This window comes from Rhinolophus ferrumequinum, chromosome 13 (genome assembly GCF_004115265.2).
Source record: "Rhinolophus ferrumequinum isolate MPI-CBG mRhiFer1 chromosome 13, mRhiFer1_v1.p, whole genome shotgun sequence".
Taxonomy (NCBI): domain Eukaryota; kingdom Metazoa; phylum Chordata; class Mammalia; order Chiroptera; family Rhinolophidae; genus Rhinolophus; species Rhinolophus ferrumequinum.
In genome coordinates this window covers 54,942,730-54,951,504 of record NC_046296.1, presented here as the reverse complement: position 1 = coordinate 54,951,504, position 8,775 = coordinate 54,942,730, and the positions used below count along the sequence as shown (strand labels likewise).

General features: G+C 50.7%; 1 protein-coding gene across 1 annotated transcript; it reads right to left on the bottom strand.

Annotated features, from left to right (window-relative positions):
* Window positions 1-1,746: 1,746 nt before the first annotated feature.
* On the bottom strand, window positions 1,747-8,327 carry POMC (proopiomelanocortin). Its single transcript, XM_033124953.1, has 3 exons — window positions 8,173-8,327; window positions 4,734-4,885; window positions 1,747-2,622 (listed from the first exon to the last, which is right to left on the bottom strand). Exons 2-3 carry the CDS (start codon window positions 4,863-4,865, stop codon window positions 1,915-1,917), a joined length of 840 nt encoding a protein of 279 aa, XP_032980844.1. The 5' UTR covers window positions 4,866-4,885; window positions 8,173-8,327; the 3' UTR covers window positions 1,747-1,914.
* Between the last annotated feature and the right edge of the window lie 448 nt (window positions 8,328-8,775).

Sequence of the window (8,775 nt, the reverse complement as noted above, 5' to 3'; positions counted from 1 at the left end):
CATGGTTGTCTATTTGAATTCTTTAAAGTAAATGGTTTTTTGAGATGCAAACAGGATCTGAAAATACCAACATTAACCGCTGACATTTAGCCACCCCCACCTGCCATTACTTCAGTTGCCTCAAAAGGAAAGAGGTGAGGCGAGAGGATAAGATGTAAACACGAGGCCGGGGATTCCCGGCACAGGAGCATCCTCTGCTGGCAAAGCCTGCGCCGTTTCTTCATTATAGTGACTAGAATCTAGCCCCATTTCATATAACCCGTATTGGGGGAGACTTTATCTTAGGAATCCGGCTTTCTGAGTCCCCTTACATCAGGACTTCCCAGGGTGCATTCCACTTTTCTTTCATTGTGAACTCCTAGAGCCTCAAAATATGAAGGTATATGCGTACGCGCCATACACAAATGTGTCCCAGCTGGCTTTGATCTGTACCACCCACTGATGTGTCTACTGCGGTGACATGTGACATGTATGTGTGCATTTCCATGTGTAAGTATCTGTGAGTCTCTTGTGAATTGGAAATGCGTGTGGCTGCAAACCCGTGGCCCATGCATTGTGAAAACATAATGGGGACGTATTAGAGAAACCCATCCCCTGGCCTCTGCCCTTGTGGAGCTCCAGGTTTCCCTGAGAGCATAAGATATACATGCAGCAAGAAAGTTGCCATCTGAGCCAGACTGCATGCCCTCCATTGTGGACGGGCTGACTGCCCGTGAGAATGAGAAGGCGTGGCTGGAAGAAATCACAGCCTTCCCATTGGAAGTGGACTTGAGCCTGCGCTCCTGTTGAAAAAGGGGTAACATTCAAAACGGCAGGGGAAAATAGGGAATTCCAGGCAGCGCGTGAAGGATGGGCGAAGTGAGAAGATCAGTAGGCGGGGACATGGGACATGGTGTTTGGTAAGGAAAGTGAACTTCATTGACAAGGGCCCCGCACACCATGGCCTATAGTTTGGAAATGATGGGAAATTGGGATGGGGAGACTTGTGGCTCCTGAGCCAGGGAATGCAAGATAGAGATCTCAAGGCCTGAGCCTGCGAAACGGGAAGAAGCATCTGTGTATGTGGTGTTTTATTTACAGAAATGTCTCAATGGGTGCGCATCTATGTGGATGAGACCATGTGTCTGAGAATGTTTGTGAGTATCTAGGACTGTCAATTTGAATTGATACCAACCCTGATCTCTCACACTTAGCTTCTCAGTGATAAAATGATCACATCCATTTTCTCATTAATCCACACAATCGCCCACAAACTAAGAAAATAGGGGAAGATGAACTAAATCTTGGTGAAGTTCAGAGACTTGCCTAAGGTCATACAGATAGCTAGATCCCGGGGGGCATTACCACAGCTTCCCACCTTACAGCCCAGAGAGCCCTTCCAGTTGCATTGGGCTTCATCAATGTCTGGCTGGCTCTTGGACTTGGACAGCGGCCAGGGTCACTCTTGTGGGAATCCAGCCTTTTGATGCAAATTCTAGCTGAGCCGTCTTTCCCTACCCAGCAGAGGGTGGGAAACGTAGCCACCCTGAGCCATCACTAAAACTATTTGGCCCCTTGAAGGCCCATTTATTCAGAGGGTAGAGAAGTACATTTTCTTTTGATTTCCACCCGCCATCATTTTCTTTTGATTTCGCCGCTTGGTTACGTGGAAACCATTAGGCCTCTCCTCCACTGTATGCTGCTCTTTATTTACTGGATATGTATTTTTAATTTTATTCACCCAGTCGACAAAGTCAGAGGCAGCTGTGGAACTTGAAAGGTTTTATTTATTTCCTAACTACAGGCAGCTGTAACAGACTGCTACCTGCCGCTCCCAGTGCCTGAGCGAGGGGCACACCCCAGCTGGGAGGCAGCAGGCAGGCAAGGAGAGGGGGCTTTGGGGTCGACTTCCCGAGGGTAGAAGCCCTTTGCCCCTCACTGGCCCTTCTTGTGGGCGTTCCTGATGATGGCGTTTTTGAACAGCGTCACCAGGGGCGTCTGGCTCTTCTCGGAGGTCATGAAGCCTCCATAGCGCTTGTACTTGGGCGGGCTGCCCCAGCGGAAGTGCTCCATTTTATAGGGCCCGTCGTCCTTCGCCACGATCTCGGCCTCCGCCTCCGCTACCAGGCGGTACTCCCGGTCGGCCCGGGCCATCACGCCCCCGGCCGGGCCCTCGGGGCTGAGCGCCGGCTCGGGCCGCTCCCCAGCCAGTTCCCTCTTGAATTCCAGGGGGAAGGCCTCGGCCGACTCGTCCTCGGCCGACTCGTCCTCCGCCGAGTTGTCCTCGGCCGACTTGTCCTCGGCGCCGTTGCGGTACACCTTCACCCGGCGCCGCTTCATGCCCACCGGCTTGCCCCAGCGGAAGTGCTCCATGGAGTAGGAGCGCTTGCCCTCGCGCAGGCCCGGCTCCGCGCCATCGCCGCGGGCCCCGGCGCCGCCGCCGCCTTCGCCCACCGCCACCTCCTCCTCGCGCTTCTGGCCCGCGCCGCCGCCGCTGCTGCTGCCGTTTCGGTCGCCGAAGCGGTCCCAGCGGAAGTGGCCCATGACGTACTTCCGGGGATTCTCGGTCAGCTGCTCGTCGCCGTTGCCTGGGAACACGGGTGTCTCGGCGGAGAGGTCGGGCTTGCAGGCGCGGATGCAGGCCTGCGGGAGAGCGGGTTGCGTGAGCGCCGCCCGCTGCCTGCAGCCCCCACGCCCACCCACCCCGGCCCGACCCGGCCTCGGCGCGCCCTGCGCGGCGCCTGCGCCCTCCACGCCTCCACCACGTGTGAGGCCCGGAACTAGGGCCTCTGCTGCAGGGGCTTCCCTGCCGAGGCCACCCGTCCTCTTGGCAACCAGGGACATCTGAGAGCGAGCTTAAGCATCGCCTCTTTTGTCCCCTGTACCCCTTCGTACATCTGCCTGGGAACTACAACAAACAGCCCATTCCCTAGTTGATTTTCTTGCACCACACATTTTGTGAGTAGAGTCAACAACTGACCGTCATATGCCTCATATAAGGAATTAAGCAACCCATGGCAGGTGGGTGCTAGTTGTTGACACTTCATGAAAACTGAATAAATAAATATGGTTCAATTGGAGTCTGGGTGGGGCATTGGCTGAACCGCTTGGTTGGAGATTCTCCCCAGGTGGGAGAACTAGAAGTCTGCCTGGTAGAGCCTGTGTTTTCAATAATGCCTCAACCTTACCCCAGTGATCTGCAAGCCTACCTCATGCTCCACCCAGCCACCTCCCAGTACCATGCTTCCGAACTTTCTTTCCCACACCTATCTGGCACTTTGGCACTTCCAAGTCTTCTGAGCTGATCCTGTACTTTCCCCGATCAGTGAGCATTGGGAGGGAGTGGTTCACTTCCCTCTCACCTCATTCTGACTGGTGGGGTGGTGGTGGGGGGAAGCCAGGATTATTTCCATTGCATGCATCCTGGAGCCTGTGTCTCTGCTGTCTCTAACTAGACAATTCAACTGTAGTACACATTTGCTTAGGAAAATGACCTATAGGCTGCAACCTTGAGTTTTCACTTACTAAGGACTGCAAAGGCGGAAACAGACGGATCCCATCCACTCTGTTGAGTTGGGAATGTCATACTCCAGGGATTTAAAATTATAACACTGCAGAATATTAACAGGGGAAAGTAAAAACTATCTTATACTCCTCTCCCCTGGACACATGGAACAGGAGGCTCAGAGAGGAAAAAGGACCTTGGCAAGTTTCCACAGCTCATTCACAGAACTGGGCCTAGAAACCGTGGGCCATGGCCAGTGCTCCTTTCCTCGTGAGCTCCCAACAGGGGAGGCTGTGCAGTGGGTGTCTCCAATCTAGAGTCTCTTGGGTCTCTCTGAATAGAACCCTCAGAATTCCCTGGGCTCTTTGTTTCTATTTTATATTCCACATGCAACCTTCTCCGTGTTTTTGAGAAAGTCTCTCTATTATCTTAACTCAGCTTCTCCATTGACAAAACACACAGAATGTAGTGAATTATTTCACCCTCACCAGGCAGCAAGATGAAACTCAGTCACTGACACCAGCGGTGTGTGTTGTAGTCCTTGACTTGCTATCACTTCTCATCTATGCCACACACACACACACACACACACTTTGTGGTGACCTGGAGGGAGTCCCAGCCTGGCACAAAGGACCTGGCACAAAGGACCTTTCCTTTACATGCTTCTGGAAAGATTGCAGAAGGTCAGTCCTCCAGAAACAGCACCATGAGACATTTTGAACCAGTTAGAGGAAAATGGCACCTGAGTTTTCCTTCTCCCTCTAGAGATGATTTGCGGTACAACCTAGCTGGCTTTGTAACTGGTGGTAGACAGAAAGGGAAGAAAAATGGAATGAAAATAGCAAATGACAGGAGGTTATTTTTAAAGGAATAATGGGGGAGCTAAAGGATTGAAAATGTAGGTTCCAATGAGAAGCAACTATTGTTATTACTATTATTCGTATCAGTATTATTTTAATGGTTCTATCTCTGAATAGCTTAAATGGAGTGGGATCTCCATACAAAAAGACAGGAAGTAAAGATAATCAAGCAGAAATTGCAGATCAGGCCCATCTCCCTGAAGCTGCTTCCTCCCCTTCTTGACCTAATGCTGACTTCATCCCAGGGGGTCTGTTCCTGCCCTGGGCTGAGTTACCCATATCTCGGAATGAATTTCCCCTTCCCCATACCTTTTCCTTTCGCAATGTCCCAGCCCCAGTCCCAGTTCCACCTGATGCCCAGATGAAGATGATGGCCACAGCCCACGTACCAGCAGGTTACTTTCCGTGGTGAGGTCCTGACACTGGCTGCTCTCCAGGCACCAGCCACGCACTTCCACGGAGGCCTGAAGCAGCAAGGCCAGCAGCAGGGCCACCGAACGACCACCGCACGATCTCCTCATCTTCCAGGCAGGCTGAGGCTCTGCAGAGGAAAACAAGATTGGTGGGACCCCTGCAAGGAGCAGAACAATGTTGGCCACTCACCAGGAAAGACCAGGAGCCAACATAAACAACACAATCGCTTGTGGAGTGCAAGGCTTTTTGAGGACAGGAGCAGTTCAAGAAGCTTGGTGTGCAGGGTGGTGGGACAAATTGTGGTAGAGAGGAGGGAAGTGGGACCTGGGCAAAGCGTGTGCAAGTTCTCCTTTATCTCCTGTTAAAATCAGACCCTAAAGGAGGTTAGGGCTGGAAGCTCTTTTGGAGGTCATTTGGTCCAGCCTCTATTTGAGAGATGGGGAAGCTGAGGCCCAGAGAGAGAGAATAACTTGGGTATTCATGACAAGGTTAAGGCTAAGTTCTCCTGTTTCCAACACAGAACTTTCCTACGTCACCACCTTCATGAAGCTATAATTCTGACACTCCAGATCCAAAGAGAAACTTGGGAAAGACAGGACCCTGAAACTCCTGCTCAAGATGGTCTTTTCCCCTCCTCCGCACCACGATCCTACCACTCCTCAGAAACTATTTCCTATGAATAGTTGGTTTACATAGAAGCAAATAAAACCTCTGGCCAATTTAGCCAAAACCTTAGCCAACCCATTTTGATGCCCTGTACACAAGTCACTCAGGTGGTCACTATTCCCAGAGCACTGCATCTTTGGAGAGACTTATTTTTAAAGCAGACCCCCATTCTTTGAAAACTGACTCATCTTCTGAACACATTAGATGTCAGATCACTTGTTCTCTAAGTTTCTCTGAGTTTCTCTGAAATAGTTGGATTAAAGATGCTGTCAGTGTAGAAGGGAAGGAGATGGACACACATAGCAGAAGGGAATGACCTCCCACGTCAGGAAGAACCTCTGGGCAGATATTGAGTTCAAAAGGTCAGGATGCAGTAAAGAGGGGAGCACCAAGGCTTCCTGATGCTGCCTTTTGTCCCCCATGCCCAACCCTTTCACCAGCCCTCTAGGTTTCATGCTGCCATGTACCCCTTCACCCAGGCCAGCCCCCTGGAGTGACCCCAAATTCTCACCACCAACCCCACAATCATTTTGGATTTCAGAAGATCTTCTCAACCCAGCTGTTAGAAAGAAACCTAATTAGATGAGAAAAGTAATTCACATTAAGGTGAGGATAACTAATTGTTTGTCTCTCCTAATGCACATTTGCATTTTAAAATAAGTTTGCCTGAAAGAAATCTCTCATTAGTGGAGGCGTGGGCAAAATTTATTTTATAGGGAAAGCTTTGGAAGTGAAAGTTCTCTCTGGCTTTCATTGTCTACTTCAGGAAGCCACTTCCTTCTCTCTGCCCCACCCCCACTCCTTTCCCCAAAAGCTGAGCCAGCTCAGGGCTCCCTTCTGAATGGCGGCCAGGAACCACCTGAGTGTTTTCAGAGCAGCCATTAGATGGCGTTGGCAGCCAGTGAGCTGGCCCTTCAGCATATCAGGCTGAAGGGGCAACTGGGAGAGCATTGGTCCACCTTGATGGCCAGTCCTGACCAGGGACAAGATGCTACTGTTGTAGCCTTTTAATTCTCCAGTTCAAGTATGAAGCCTGAACTTGCTGGACAAGGCAATTTATACTAAAGCCCTGAGACCACACAGTACATTTGGGTCAGAAAAATGCCCAGATTTACAAGAGAAACAGGAAAACGGTAGTTATATATCACTGTGGGCAAGGGTAAAAGAACACATCGGTAGAGAAAGAAGTAAAATCATACAGGTCTGATAGTCCCTCAACTGTATTTCAAGTCTCCTCAAAATTGTCGTTCTGAAATGATTTCCACTTTCTAAAAACCTACCTCATGATTTAAAGCCTCCCTGAAAAGCCCCTTGAGAGCATTTCCTTACCTTTTGCCCCACTAGCTATGTTGTACACGTGGTAATTTTATCACTCCCCATCCTCTCAGAGCTCCATTCTACTGCTAAAAAGATTGTTTCCTGAAAGCAACATGTTTTCTTTTTGCTTGTATGTAGTCTCTATTTTTCTACACTGAATAAATATTGCCTTATGCCATTTTTAAAAAGCAATATAGTAATGGGGAGATGTCAAATATTGTACTTTTTGTAAGTAGGGAGAGGGTTATAATCCAATCATTGAAAGCCTTGGAAAACTAAATAGAAATCTGTACTTTGTTAATTTTGGCATTAGCTTTATGATAGAACTACACTTGTTAGAACTTCATATGTGTAGGTGAATTCTCTGTGAGCTAAACAAAATATTTTGTGTGCTACTGTAAAATTGCACAGTGGCAATGCCCTTCTGTAAAGATTAGAAGAGCAGGGGTGCAGAATTTTGTCCTTGCAGCATGATACACATGCATGGAGTCCTAAAACAAAAGTGTGGAAGGATTAAGTCATTAAATAAGCCATAAACTGGACATATCTTAACAACTGACAAAACAAATGCACACTTTTACTTTCCTCGACTCCTTCCAGTCATTCTGTGAGAACCACCACCTCCCCCATTTATACGCGAAGAATTTGGGGGATCCAAATGCCTTGAAGACTCCCTCTCCTTCGCTGGAAACCCCCCTTGACTGAGCCTCCGCCACTTCAAATGGCTGCTTCCACCCTGCAATCTAGGGTCTGCGGGATAGAAAGAAGGTCCACTCTGCGGTCCTATTGAGGGGACAGGCAGGGTGGTTCAGGACCTCGGATAGTTCCCGCCCGGGCCACCTCTTTTAACCCCAGCTGGATCCCCTAGAGGAGACCCGAATCATCGTAGCGCAGGCACGTCGGGTGCGCTAAAGTGAGCAGAAAAAAGAGGATTTGGGAGTCTGAATAAAAAAAAATAAAAAAATAAAAAATGTCTAGGATGCAAGGAGCTGATTGTGGCTTTTAGCCCTTTCTCTCCTGCTCCCATTTCCAACGTTAATTTGCGCTAGAGTATATGGTATCTTTTAAGTGACACCTACCCAGAAAATCGGGAGGAAGAGGAGCCAAGAGCCCGGGCTCTCCTGAGATCTCCCCAGAACGGGGTAGGACTCTCAGGGGTCCACTCCCCGGGGGGAAAACGCGGCCGCCAGCTCCTGAAAGACACCGCTCAGCGTCGCAGCCGTTTCACCCACCGTCCGGAGCTGGCCCTCGCGGCTCTGCTGCCGGTGACTTCCCACACCACATTCAGTGCAGAAAGTTTTCAAAGGACTCCGGACTGCGCCGAGCCAAAGGCGCCTCAGGTTGGCGACTGGAGCCGGGCGACAGCTTCCCGCGTTCCCGGGGCAGGGTGTCCCGGGGTAAAAGCGAGGTTCCGCGCCGCTGCACCCTTACCTGTCGTGGGGAGGCTGCTGTCTGGGCGACTCCCGCTGCCCGGAAGGGAGGATGCTCGGCGGCTTCTGTCCGTCCTTCACTTTTCTTCCCTTCTTTCTCCTGTTTCGCCGCCGCCTGGTCCCGGTCGCTGTCCTAGGTCCTTATATACGTCGCCAGAGTGGGCGCTGGACGTGAACTTCCCGGGCAGCGTGACAAGCAATTCCCCCGTCCATAGGAAGGGGGGCCATGGAGCGCAGGAGGGGGGGTTTCCAGGTAGGGGCTGAGCGCAAGGACAGACGTGCCCGGAAAGGGGGCTGGATCTCTGCCCTCCGAGGCTGGAATTAACACTGTCCCGCAGAAAGGCACAGCTGGCAGCCCTCAGGAAACAACTTAATTAAGGACGGTGTCAGGTCTCCAGCTGAGACAACCAGGCGGCTTAGCACTCCGGTGTAGGGTGGGCCTGGTGCGCCCTCTGAGGTCGTTGAGTAGAGGGTAAAATTACTTGTGTGCGTGTTTGGGCTGGCATTGACCTCGTTTGCATTTGCAGGTAAATATCACCGCAAAGGGAGGACTTCCGTAATACCTCAGATTTCCCCAAAGTTTGGTAACTGGTGTGAAGATGTC

Bases quoted from the DNA above. Each gene is read 5' to 3' on its own strand.
- POMC (XM_033124953.1), bottom strand. From the start codon at position 4,865: ATGAGGAGATCGTGCGGTGGTCGTTCGGTGGCCCTGCTGCTGGCCTTG. The intron at 2,623-4,733 runs GTACGTGGGCTG...GCTCTCCCGCAG, and splicing joins CCACGGAAAGTAACCTGCTG to GCCTGCATCCGCGCCTGCAA.